Source organism: Panulirus ornatus, chromosome 18 (assembly GCF_036320965.1).
Source record: "Panulirus ornatus isolate Po-2019 chromosome 18, ASM3632096v1, whole genome shotgun sequence".
Lineage (NCBI taxonomy): Eukaryota > Metazoa > Arthropoda > Malacostraca > Decapoda > Palinuridae > Panulirus > Panulirus ornatus.
This window is the reverse complement of record NC_092241.1, coordinates 45,784,933-45,798,419: the sequence shown is the minus strand read 5'-3', so window position 1 is coordinate 45,798,419 and position 13,487 is coordinate 45,784,933. Positions and strand designations below refer to the sequence as shown.

Genomic DNA, 13,487 nt, shown 5'->3' with positions numbered 1-13,487 from the left:
CTCACCTGACCCACTCCTGTGCCTCACCTGACCACTCCTGTGCCTCACCTGATGCACTCCTGTGCCTCACCTGACCCACTCCTGTGCCTCACCTGACCCACTCCTGTGCCTCACCTGACTGCACTCCTGTGCCTCACCTGACCCACTCCTGTGCCTCACCTGACCCACTCCTGTGCCTCACCTGACCCACTCCTGTGCCTCACCTGACCCACTCCTGTGCCTCACCTGACCCACTCCTGTGCCTCACCTGACCCACTCCTGTGCCTCACCTGACCCACTCCTGTGCCTCACCTGATGCACTCCTGTGCCTCACCTGACCCACTCCTGTGCCTCACCTGACCCACTCCTGTGCCTCACCTGACCCACTCCTGTGCCTCACCTGATGCACTCCTGTGCCTCACCTGACCCACTCCTGTGCCTCACCTGACCCACTCCTGTGCCTCACCTGACCCACTCCTGTGCCTCACCTGACCCACTCCTGTGCCTCACCTGACCCACTCCTGTGCCTCACCTGACCCACTCCTGTGCCTCACCTGACCCACTCCTGTGCCTCACCTGACCCACTCCTGTACCTCACCTGACCCACTCCTGTGCCTCACCTGATGCACTCCTGTGCCTCACCTGACCCACTTCTGTGCCTCACCTGACCCACTCCTGTGCCTCACCTGATGCACTCCTGTGCCTCACCTGACCCACTTCTGTGCCTCACCTGACCCACTCCTGTGCCTCACCTGACCCACTCCTGTGCCTCCCCTGATGCACTCCTGTGCCTCACCTGACCCACTCCTGTGCCTCACCTGATGCACTCCTGTGCCTCACCTGATGCACTCCTGTGCCTCACCTGACCCACTCCTGTGCCTCACCTGACCCACTCCTGTGCCTCACCTGATGCACTCCTGTGCCTCACCTGACCCACTTCTGTGCCTCACCTGACCCACTCCTGTGCCTCACCTGATGCACTCCTGTGCCTCACCTGACCCACTCCTGTGCCTCACCTGACCCACTCCTGTGCCTCACCTGACCCACTTCTGTGCCTCACCTGACCCACTCCTGTGCCTCACCTGATGCACTCCTGTGCCTCACCTGACCCACTCCTGTGCCTCACCTGACCCACTCCTGTGCCTCACCTGACCCACTCCTGTGCCTCACCTGATGCACTCCTGTGCCTCACCTGACCCACTCCTGTGCCTCACCTGACCCACTCCTGTGCCTCACCTGACCCACTCCTGTGCCTCCCCTGATGCACTCCTGTGCCTCACCTGACCCACTCCTGTGCCTCACCTGATGCACTCCTGTGCCTCACCTGACCCACTTCTGTGCCTCACCTGACCCACTCCTGTGCCTCACCTGACCCACTCCTGTGCCTCCCCTGATGCACTCCTGTGCCTCACCTGACCCACTCCTGTGCCTCACCTGATGCACTCCTGTGCCTCACCTGACCCACTTCTGTGCCTCACCTGACCCACTCCTGTGCCTCACCTGATGCACTCCTGTGCCTCACCTGACCCACTCCTGTGCCTCACCTGACCCACTCCTGTGCCTCACCTGATGCACTCCTGTGCCTCACCTGACCCACTCCTGTGCCTCACCTGACCCACTCCTGTGCCTCACCTGACCCACTCCTGTGCCTCACCTGATGCACTCCTGTGCCTCACCTGACCCACTCCTGTGCCTCACCTGACCCACTCCTGTGCCTCACCTGATGCACCTTACCAGGTTTGGAATGTCCTCGGTCCACCAGGTGACCCGACTACTTCTTGCCTCATCCAGAAAGGATAATACGAAGCTGTGTGTGTGTGTGTGTGTGTGTGTGTGTGTGTGTGTGTGTGACCACTAGTGTTAAGTGTGTTACCTTGATGGTGTCAGCGGTCACAGTCTGTCTCAAGCTAATATGTTCGTATTCAACACAATTTCAATTCTTTATCTGGTAATGAATGTAGTAAGTAATGTGACCCTAATACTGCCGTAGGTTACCCTGTACACTGTTACCACATGTATGTCGTAGTTGTCAGAATTTGTTAATTCAGTATATATATATATATATATATATATATATATATATATATATATATATATATATATATATATATATATATATATATATATTATCCCTGGGGATAGGGGAGAAAGAATACTTCCCACGTATTCTCTGCGTGTCGTACAAGGCGACTAAAAGGGGAGGGAGCGGGGGGCTGGAAATCCTCCCCTCTCGTTTTTTTTTTTTTTTTTTCAATTTTCCAAAATAAGGAACAGAGAAGGGGGCCAGGTGAGGATATTCCCTCAAAGGCCCAGTCCTCTGTTCTTAACGCTACCTTGCTAACGCGGGAAATGGCGAATAGTTTGAAAGAATATATATATATATATATATATATATATATATATATATATATATATATATATATATATATATATATATATATATATATATACTGTCAATGGATTGAACCAGGGCATGTAAAGAGTCTGAAATAAACCATGGAAAAAGTTTTGTGGGGCCTGGATGTGGAAAGGGAGCTGTGGTTTCGGTGCATTACACATGACAGCTAGAGACTCAGTGTGATCGAATGTGGCCTTTGTTGTCTTTTCCTAGCGCTGCCTTGCGCGCACGCGAGGGGAGTGGGGTGTTTTTTCATGTTTGGCGGGGTGGCGTTGGGAATGGATGAAGGCAGCATCTATGAATATGTACATATGTATATATGTATATGTCTGTGTATGCATATGTATGTATATGTTGAAATGTATAGGTATGTATATGTGCGTGTGTAGGCGTTTATGTATATACATGTGTATGTGGGTGGGAGACAGCGACAAAGTATAATAAATTAACATATATATATATATATATATATATATATATATATATATATATATATATATATATATATATATATGATAGAGTTGATAGAGATGCTCTGTGGAAGGTATTAAGAATATATGGTGTGGGAGGCAAGTTGTTAGAAGCAGTGAAAAGTTTTTATCGAGGATGTAAGGCATGTGTACGTGTAGGAAGAGAGGAAAGTGATTGGTTCTCAGTGAATGTAGGTTTGCGGCAGGGGTGTGTGATGTCTCCATGGTTGTTTAATTTGTTTATGGATGGGGTTGTAAGGGAGGTAAATGCAAGAGTCCTGGAAAGAGGGGCAAGTATGAAGTCTGTTGGGGATGAGAGAGCTTGGGAAGTGAGTCAGTTGTTGTTCGCTGATGATACAGCGCTGGTGGCTGATTCATGTGAGAAACTGCAGAAGCTGGTGACTGAGTTTGGTAAAGTGTGTGGAAGAAGAAAGTTGAGAGTAAATGTGAATAAGAGCAAGGTTATTAGGTACAGTAGGGGTGAGGGTCAAGTCAATTGGGAGGTGAGTTTGAATGGAGAAAAACTGGAGGAAGTGAAGTGTTTTAGATATCTGGGAGTGGATCTGTCAGCGGATGGAACCATGGAAGCGGAAGTGGATCATAGGGTGGGGGAGGGGGCGAAAATTTTGGGAGCCTTGAAAAATGTGTGGAAGTCGAGAACACTATCTCGGAAAGCAAAAATGGGTATGTTTGAGGGAATAGTGGTTCCAACAATGTTGTATGGTTGCGAGGCGTGGGCTGTGGATAGAGATGTGCGCAGGAGGATGGATGTGCTGGAAATGAGATGTTTGAGGACAATGTGTGGTGTGAGGTGGTTTGATCGAGTAAGTAACGTAAGGGTAAGAGAGATGTGTGGAAATAAAAAGAGCGTGGTTGAGAGAGCAGAAGAGGGTGTTTTGAAATGGTTTGGGCACATGGAGAGAATGAGTGAGGAGAGATTGACCAAGAGGATATATGTGTCGGAGGTGGAGGGAACGAGGAGAAGAGGGAGACCAAATTGGAGGTGGAAAGATGGAGTGAAAAAGATTTTGTGTGATCGGGGCCTGAACATGCAGGAGGGTGAAAGGAGGGCAAGAAATAGAGTGAATTGGAGTCATGTGGTATACAGGGGTTGACGTGCTGTCAGTGGATTGAAGCAAGGCATGTGAAGCGTCTGGGGTAAACCATGGAAAGCTGTGTAGGTATGTGTATTTGCGTGTGTGGACGTGTGTATGTACATGTGTATGGGGGGGGGGGGGGCCATTTCTTTCGTCTGTTTCCTTGCGCTACCTCGCAGACGCGGGAGACAGCGACAAAGTATAAAAAAAAAAAAAAAAATATATATATATATATATATATATATAACAGAAATACTTATTTTTACATAAGCACAATTTGTACTTATTTGTAACACTGTACTGCCCTCTATAAGCACATTATTATGTAATATTGTTCTCTGCTCGAGTGTTATTGTACATTCACTGCTGCACCTGATTACTTTGTTATGTTGTACTACTCTACCTTAACATGGTTTGTTGAACTAAACCATCGTTAGGTATACGTAAGGTAAACACGGGTACATTTTACACTTATTTTGGAATGTTGTCTTAATGTTGTCTTGAAGTGTTTGTGTTTCTGTGTGAGTGTTGTCTGGTGCAGGAACGTTGAGGTGGATGTTGAAGTTGTTCACTCTGATTAGAGGTTGGGGGAACCATATTGTTATGCCGGAGGTCAATACCGGCACTTAATGAAACACTGGTGTAGTCTATATCACAACACCTGAGGTATTATTGTAACACAACACTGGTGTAGTCTATATCACAACACCTGAGGTATTATTGTAACACAACACTGGTGTAGTCTATATCACAACACCTGAGGTATTATTGTAACACAACACTGGTGTAGTCTATATCACAACACCTGAGGTATTATAGTAACACAACACTGGTGTAGTCTATATCACAACACCTGAGGTATTATTGTAACACAACACTGTTGTAGTCTATATTACAACACCTGAGGTATTATTGTAACACAACACTGGTGTAGTCTATACCCCATAAGGTTTCAGTGAAACACAACACTGGTATAGCCTCTATCACGTAACAAAGTTTCATTGTTCTTAAACATTAGGAGAAAGGGGGTTTCGACCCCTGATCACGACGGGACAAGCCTTGAGACTGAGGATCCGGCTTGGTGACCTGACCCTTTAAGGATCAGCAGGTCAAAAGCCAAGCAAGGGGTCGTAGCGTGTGTTCACGGGTCGTACCGTCATGCTGTAGGGTCGTACCGTCTTGACCAACAGGTCACTGATGTATGTGAATAACTGTTGACATGTTGTGTGGTATACAACAGGTAGGATGTGTGTATATATGGACACATGATAGTGTAGTAACCCTCCCCCCCCCAGCAGGCACCATGCATGGTGGTCATGTTATATTAACATTGTGTCTATTGTTCCCCCAGCAGGCACCGTGCATGGTGGTCATGTTATATTAACATTGTGTCTCTTTGTTGTTCACAGCCGTCCCCTGAGGTCAAGTATGAGGACGCCTCCAAGGACAGTAAGTATAATGGCTTCTTCACACCGTGTTTACCTCACCTGGCTGATAACGAAGGGGAATATATGGAGAAGATAATGGTCATGGAGAGGGAGGTTGAGGGACTGTAGACGTCTTCACTAGTGATTATCAGACATCATCTTGATGTGGTAATCACCACACACATGGTCGGTCGGTGATGGTGTCTGCAATGCATTGAGTTCACATCTTTCTGTCACGAGAGTTCTTGACCACAAACACGCCCGCTCTGTGTGTGTGTGTGTGTGTGTGTGTGTGTGTGTGTGTGTGGACCATCTTCACCATATATACAATGTTATGTCGGGTCTGAACTCATAATCAAGAACAAATAGTACCACCCACACTCTTACTAGAGATTGTATTGATGGTCATTTTGTTTTCTTTATTTCTATGCTTCAGTAGACCACTGGGAAATAGTTCATAAACCACAGATTAAGAATCCTGCAGCTCTGCCAGTAAGAGTGAGCCTCTGGGTCACATGGAAAGGTTGTTATAAGTGGAGTTTATGTTTTGTGTTTATATATATATACGTTTATAACATGACCAGTTGTAGCCTCCTGTGGGTAGGTATCCTCTGACCTCATGTTGTACACCATCCTCGATCATCACAACCTGCAGCTTGACTGTACATTGTTGTGAGTTGTGTACAGCTTATGGAGGCTTCCAGGTCCTCCAGCCAGGTCCTCCAGCCAAGTCGTACCATCTCGTCCCAGAGTCCTGACATCCGTCTTTGCTTTCCTATGTCCACCACGTAAGGTCGATAAACATACTGCTCCAGGCTGTTGTTTTCGACCTTCTCTCTCACTCTTGGTACAGTTTCATTTTTATTACGTTGGAGGTTCCAGTCATGGGCGAGACTCCACATCACAGCTGGACTTTAACTGAAGTATAGAGAGGTTAATGAAGGGGAAAAAAAGAGGGAAAATGTCTGCGAATTTTGGAGGAAGTGAAGAACCTGTCTTGTAAATTGTGTCAGGTTATAGTTATTGGGAAAGATATGAGAAGGTAGAGAGTTCCAAAGCTTCGACGTGTAGGGAAAGATGCAGGTATCAAAACGGCCCACCCTTGAGCTGCCGATGGCCACACAGTAATCACGTCACGCAGCAGCTTGCCGAGTATTGCGTGGTCTAGCTAGTGGTGGAGGCACACAAGCAGCCAGCTCTCGGGAGCAAAAACCAAAGTAATACCTACAGAAGAGGGAAAGTGAACCAACATGGCGGAGTAGGGTAAGGGGGTCGAGTTTGGCAGTTAACCTAGGACAGTTTACAAGTTGGATCTGCTTTCGACTCAACTCTGTTAAATACGGATGCAGAGCTAGAACCACCCCAGGTGTGAGAGCAGTACTCCATATATACAGGCTTACTTCTCGTACGTACAGACTGATCACCCATATTTGCATATGATACTCAGGTGCACTCTCTCTCTCTCTCTCTCTCTCTCTCTCTCTCTCTCTCTCTCTCTCTCTCTCTCTCTCTCTCTCTCTCTCTCTCTCTCTCTCTCTCTCTCTCTCTCTCTCTCTCTCTCTCCGGCGGGTGTGACGACCCTCCCAGCCAGATGTTCGCTGTGGGTCACGTGACGTATGACTCGCCCTCCCTAGCCTCATTAACACAGTCCTCAAGGTGCACACGTACCTCCCGGCCACCATGCGTCGCTACTACGATCATTGATGGCGACGCTACGATCCTGGAACACAGAGGTACGATCCTGGAATACAGAGGTACGATCCTGGAATACAGAGGTACGATCCTGGAATACAGAGGTACGATCCTGGAACACAGAGGTACGATCCTGGAATACAGAGGTACGATCCTGGAATACAGAGGTACGATCCTGGAATACAGAGGTACGATCCTGGAACACAGAGGTACGATCCTGGAATACAGAGGTACGATCCTGGAATACAGAGGTACGATCCTGGAACACAGAGGTACGATCCTGGAACACAGAGGTACGATCCTGGAATACAGAGGTACGATCCTGGAATACAGAGGTACGATCCTGGAACACAGAGGTACGATCCTGGAACACAGAGGTACGATCCTGGAATACAGAGGTACGATCCTGGAATACAGAGGTACGATCCTGGAACACAGAGGTACGATCCTGGAACACAGAGGTACGATCCTGGAATACAGAGGTACGATCCTGGAATACAGAGGTACGATCCTGGAATACAGAGGTACGATCCTGGAATACAGAGGTACGGTCCTGGAATACAGAGGTACGGTCCTGGAATACAGAGGTACGATCCTGGAATACAGAGGTACGGTCCTGGAATACAGAGGTACGATCCTGGAATACAGAGGTACGATCCTGGAATACAGAGGTACGATCCTGGAATACAGAGGTACGGTCCTGGAATACAGAGGTACGGTCCTGGAATACAGAGGTACGGTCCTGGAATACAGAGGTACGATCCTGGAATACAGAGGTACGATCCTGGAATACAGAGGTACGGTCCTGGAATACAGAGGTACGGTCCTGGAATACAGAGGTACGATCCTGGAATACAGAGGTACGGTCCTGGAATACAGAGGTACGATCCTGGAATACAGAGGTACGGTCCTGGAATACAGAGGTACGGTCCTGGAATACAGAGGTACGATCCTTGAGCACAGTGGTACAATCTTTGAGAACGACGGTACGATCCTGGAATATAACGGTACGAGTCATGATAAGGACGGTACCACTCTCGGGTACGATAGCTTGACCTTTGACCTGACCCTGAACGCTCATGTTTCAGGGTCACACTACCAGTACTATAGGGTCGTGTCGTCGTGCTGAAGGGTCGTACATATCGTGCTTAAGTCGTAAGGTTCGTGCTGATGGGTCGTTCCCTCGTATTGCGAGGGTTACGTCCTGGTCCTGTACACTTGGAAGAGCCTGGGCTTCGCGCTTTCCAGTAGTGATCATCATAACCTCACGTGCAATCTGTAGGAGTAATGAGAAATAAAATCACCACAGAAAATGCTTTTTTAAACTTATTTTTTCCCCTATTCGTTTTTCCTTGGATCCGATCCTGATATATATAGGTTTTGGAGGTCATTGAAGTGCTATGTCAGTACGGGTTTGATACGGGTTTGGGTCACTGCAGGTCACCTAGAAGATCGGGTCAGTACAGATTAAGCATAAGCTGAGGTAAAGCTTGACCAGGTTGGGTGGAGTTATAACAGGTCAAGCGGAATTATGGGTCATGCTAGGTCAGTCAGAGGTGCGTGATGTGGGCCAGGTCATGTTAGGTCAGGTGGATGACGGGTAGGTGGGAAAGTCTTACAATTTTGCTTGGAAGTTAAGGATTCTGACATGTTAGTTGCTGTGAGGTAGAGAGAATGGGTCAGTGCAGTCCTTGTGATCAGTGAGGTCGTGACATGACAGAGGTATTGGGTCAGGTCCCGTGGACCGAAGGGTCATAACAGGTCATGTGGAAGGTGAGGGCACATCAGGTGAGGTGGGAGTAAGGCACACGCCAGGTCAGGTCTAGTGTGAGGTCACCACAGAGGTCAGGTTAGGCCTGGGATATGTGGTGTATGGTCATGTCATGTGTGAGTCTAGCTGGAGGTTAGGTCATGGTAGGTCACTCCAGCAGCCCGCTACGGAACCTCATCACGAAGAAATATAATTACGGAATCAATAATCGTTCGTGATAATGTTGATAATTACTTTGTTCTCTTTATAGCCAGCCAGAAGTAGGTTTATGTGGTTGTGGTTGATCCAGTCAAGGATCAGCTCAGCTATGGAAAGTTGGCTGTGTGGAGAGTTGGAGCGTGAAGATCAGTGTTGCAGTGAGGGGGGAGTGTGTCTTGTGTGTTGTCCTGAGCGTGAGGATCATGAGGATCAGTGTTGCAGTGGGGGAGAAGTGTCTTGTGTGTTGTCCTGAGTGTGAGGATCAGTGTTGCAGTGAAGGTGGAGTGTGTCTTATGTGTTGTCCTGAGTGTAGGATCAGTGTTGCAGTGGGGGAGAAGTGTCTTGTGTGTTGTCCTGAGTGTGAGGATCAGTGTTGCAGTGAAGGTGGAGTGTGTCTTATGTGTTGTCCTGAGTGTGAGGATCAGTGTTGCAGTGAAGGTGGAGTGTGTCTTATGTGTTGTCCTGAGTGTGAGGATCAGTGTTGCAGTGAAGGTGGAGTGTGTCTTATGTGTTGTCCTGAGTGTGAGGATCAGTGTTGTAGTGAAGGGGGTGTGTCTTATGTGTTGTCCTGAGTGTGAGGATCAGTGTTGCAGTGAGGATGGAGTGTGTACTGTGTGTTGTCCTGAGCGTGAGGATCAGTGTTGCAGTCAGGATGGAGTGTACTTTGTTATCATGAGCGTGAGGATCAGTGTTGCAATGAGGGGAGAGTATCTTGTGTGTTGTCCTGAGCGTGAGGATTAGTGTTGTAGTGAGGGGGGGTGTCTTGTGTGTTGTCCTGAGCGTGAGGACCAGTGTTGCAGTAAGGGGAGGTGTCTTGTGTGTTGTCCTGAGCGTGAGGATCAGTGTTGCAGTGAGGCTGGAGTGTTGTGTTTTGTCCTGAGCGTGAGGATCAGTGTTGCAGTGAGGATGGAGTGTTGTGTGTTGTCCTGAGCGTGAGGATCAGTGTTGCAGTGTGGATGGAGTGTTTCTTGTGTGTTGTCCTGAGCGTGAGGATCAGTGTTGCAGTGAGGATGGAGTGTTTCTTGTGTGTTGTCCTGAGCGTGAGGATCAGTGTTGCAGTGAGGATGGAGTGTTTCTTGTGTGTTGTCCTGAGCGTGAGGATCAGTGTTGCAGTGTTAGGGGAGTGTCTTTTGTGTTGTCCTGGGTGTGAGGATCAGTGTTGTAGTGAGGGGATAGTGTCATGTGTGTTGTCCTGAGTGTGAGGATCAGTGTTGCAGTGAAGGTGGAGTGTCTCGTGTGTTGTCCTGAGCGTGAGGATCAGTGTTGCAGTGAGGATGGAGTGTTTCTTGTGTGTTGTCTTGAGCGTGAAGATCAGTGTTGCAGTGTTGGGGGAGTGTCTTTTGTGTTGTCCTGAGCGTGAGGATCAGTGTTGTAGTGAGGGGGAGGTCTTGTGTGTTGTCCTGAGTGTGAGGATCAGTGTTGCAATGAGGGTGGAGTGTGTCATGTGTGTTTTCCTGAGCGTGAGGATCAGTGTTGCAGTGAGGGGGGAGTGTGTCTTGTGTGTTGTCTAAAGTAAGAATCAGTGTTGCGGTGAGGGTGGAGTGTGTCTTGTGTGTTGTCCTGAGCGTGAGGATCAGTGATGCAGTGAGTGTCGTGTGTTGTCCTTAGCGTGAGGATCAAAGTTGCAGTGAGGTGGGAGTGTGTCTTGTGTGTTGTCCTGAGCGTGAAGATCATTGTTGTAGTGAGGGTGGGGTGTGTCTTGTGTGTTGTCCTGAGTGTGAGGATCAGTGTTGCAGTGTCGTGTGTTGTCCTTAGCGTGAGGATCAAAGTTGCAGTGAGGTGGGAGTATGTCTTGTGGGTTGTCCTTAGCGTGAGGATCATTATTGTAGTGAGGGGAGTGTGTCTTGTGTGTTATCCTGAGTGTGAGGATCAGTGTTGTTGTGAGGGGAGAGTGTTTTGTGTGTTGTCCTTAGCGTGAGGATCAGTGTTGCAGTGAGGGAGGAGTGTCATGTGTGTTGTCCTGAGCGTGAGGATCAGTGTTGTGGTGAGGGAGGAGTGTCATGTGTGTTGTCCTGAGCGTGAGGATCAGTGTTGCAGTGAGGGAGGAGTGTCATGTGTGTTGTCCTGAGCGTGAGGATCAGTGTTGCTGTGAGGGAGGAGTGTCATGTGTGTTGTCCTGAGCGTGAGGATCAGTGTTGCAGTGAGGGAGGAGTGTCATGTGTGTTGTCCTGAGCGTGAGGATCAGTGTTGTGGTGAGGGAGGAGTGTCATGTGTGTTGTCCTGAGCGTGAGGATCAGTGTTGCTGGTGAGGGAGGAGTGTCATGTGTGTTGTCCTGAGCGTGAGGATCAGTGTTGTGGTGAGGGAGGAGTGTCATGTGTGTTGTCCTGAGCGTGAGGATCAGTGTTGTGGTGAGGGAGGAGTGTCATGTGTGTTGTCCTGAGCGTGAGGATCAGTGTTGCAGTGAGGGAGGAGTGTCATGTGTGTTGTCCTGAGCGTGAGGATCAGTGTTGCAGTGAGGGAGGAGTGTGTTGTCCGTCCAGACGATGATCCGTGGGCGGGAGTCCAGTGTTCTGTAGTGTCCGTGTCTGACTCCCCCTCCCCCCATGTTCAAGACATCCAGTTACTGTATTATTGATTCTTTATCGAAAATAGATATTACATGACGTCGTGAGGGGATGGAAGGGGCTGTGTGCTCCTATTGATCCGCACAACGGAACGATCAATCGCAAAACAGCGCGCGGCGCTCTGATCGATCTCGCGGCCCCGCCCGCTGATTGGTTGACCGGCTGGGGAATCGATGATCGGACGTGCAGTATGATTGGTCGGTGTGGCGATCGAGTTGAGAGACAAGAGTGGGAGTCTGTGGGTTAGTGTGTGTTCGGGGCTGCCGTCTGGAGGTGTGGGGTGATGCTTGCTCCCTCTCACGACATGCACCCTCCCTCCCGCCTAGCCTAGCCTAGCACCCGCCCGTCACCGCTGCCTCACTACCGCTAGTCTCCAGGTTGCTCCTCCGTCTTGCTGCTGCTCGTGTGGAGAACTGATATCCTCGCGGTGTTGTCGTCCGCACAGTCACTTTAGTGAGTTAGGAAACTGTGAGAGGAAGATATAAACAGCACCAAGTGTAGGTGGAGCGCTCAGGTTGTAGTTGTCGAGGTTGTGGGCGGGTATGGTTGTGGAGTGAGTGTGGGCGGCAGTAGAGGATGGTGGGGCGGAGTAAGGTGTGGCGGCTGGCCAGGTTCGCCGAGGGTGGGCGGACCGAGGTAGAGTGCAGCCTCTGTCCCGCCAGGATCAAGTACGTCGGCAACACCACCAACATCGCCCGCCACCTGGAACTGAAACATCCGCTGGAATTCGCGGCCTTGGACCCCAGCCAGCCGGCGGCGGCGGCGGCGTCGGCCATAGCGCGGCAGGAGCAGCTGCAGCAGCGGCAACACCACCGGCGGGAGGAGGCCGCCATCTGTCGTATCCTGGCGCAGCACCGCGAGGAGCTCCGGCGGCAGGAGAAGACGGACACCATACACCTGCCTCCCTCCGCCACCACCGCCACTACCACCCTCACCCTCACGCCCGCCCAGCTCTGGGCCTGGCACACCCCCGTCCACGGTGAGTACACCAGCCACTCCCTCTCACACCCACCATCTGTGGCGGCGCCAGGTTTAAACAAGACTGCTCACCCTGACCTAACCTAATCTAACCCGTCCTAATCCAACCTAACCTAACCTAACCCGTCCTAATCCAACCTTACCTAATCTAATCTAAGCTTACCTTACTTACCTAACCTAACCTAACGTAATCTAATCTAATCTAAGGTAACCTGACCTAACCTAACCTAATCTAACCTGACCCAACGTAAACTACTCTAAGCTAACTTGACCTAACCTAACCTAATTTAAGCTAACCTAATCTACCCTGACCCAAACTAACCTAACAGTTACCACAGCACACTTAATTGAATACTTGAGATAATCTAACAACCATGTCTTGCCCACCTTAACCTACAAAGTTGACCTTAACTGAACCAAGCGTAGCCTTACGTAACCTTGCCATTTTGACCCTGTGTCGTTCCCTGCATGATACACTACATTAACTGCCAGTTAAGTCATTACCCTAATGTACTGATGTATTAAGGAAAGGTGCCATCTGTTTGCTAATTGGAAACATAAAAAAAAATATATGTATTCTTGGATCGGGTAGCTGGCCCGGGCATCAGGGTGAACGTGCGTATGAGTGACTGTTGTTCTGAGGGTCAGGTGAATGTCCCGGGCATCGTCCCGTCTTGCTCGTCCACGATCACAACGTTGTCCTCAGACGCCCTGGTCAAGACGTCCGGTAACACCAACTGTATTGACCAGGCAATTACCACACATGAACTCGGCCTAACCACAACTTCCAGTAACTTGACCTGAGCGCTGAGGTGATCTTTAAGGTTCGTCTGGCTCACTGGCTTGAGGAAGTAGAAGCCTAGTCCTCACTGGCTTGAGGAAGTAGAAGCCTAGTTCTCACTGGCTTGAAGA

At 49.3% G+C, this 13,487-nt stretch overlaps 1 protein-coding gene across 4 annotated transcripts in view; it reads left to right on the top strand.

Annotated features, from left to right (window-relative positions):
• LOC139755051 (uncharacterized) overlaps window positions 1–13,487 on the top strand; it is a 502,140-nt gene that overhangs the window by 317,584 nt on the left and 171,069 nt on the right. For all 4 annotated transcript variants that reach the window (XM_071673053.1, XM_071673055.1, XM_071673054.1 and 1 more), the window contains one exon: window positions 5,354–5,393. In XM_071673053.1, the coding sequence (XP_071529154.1) occupies window positions 5,354–5,393 (40 nt within the window). The remainder of the gene's footprint in view (window positions 1–5,353; window positions 5,394–13,487) is intronic.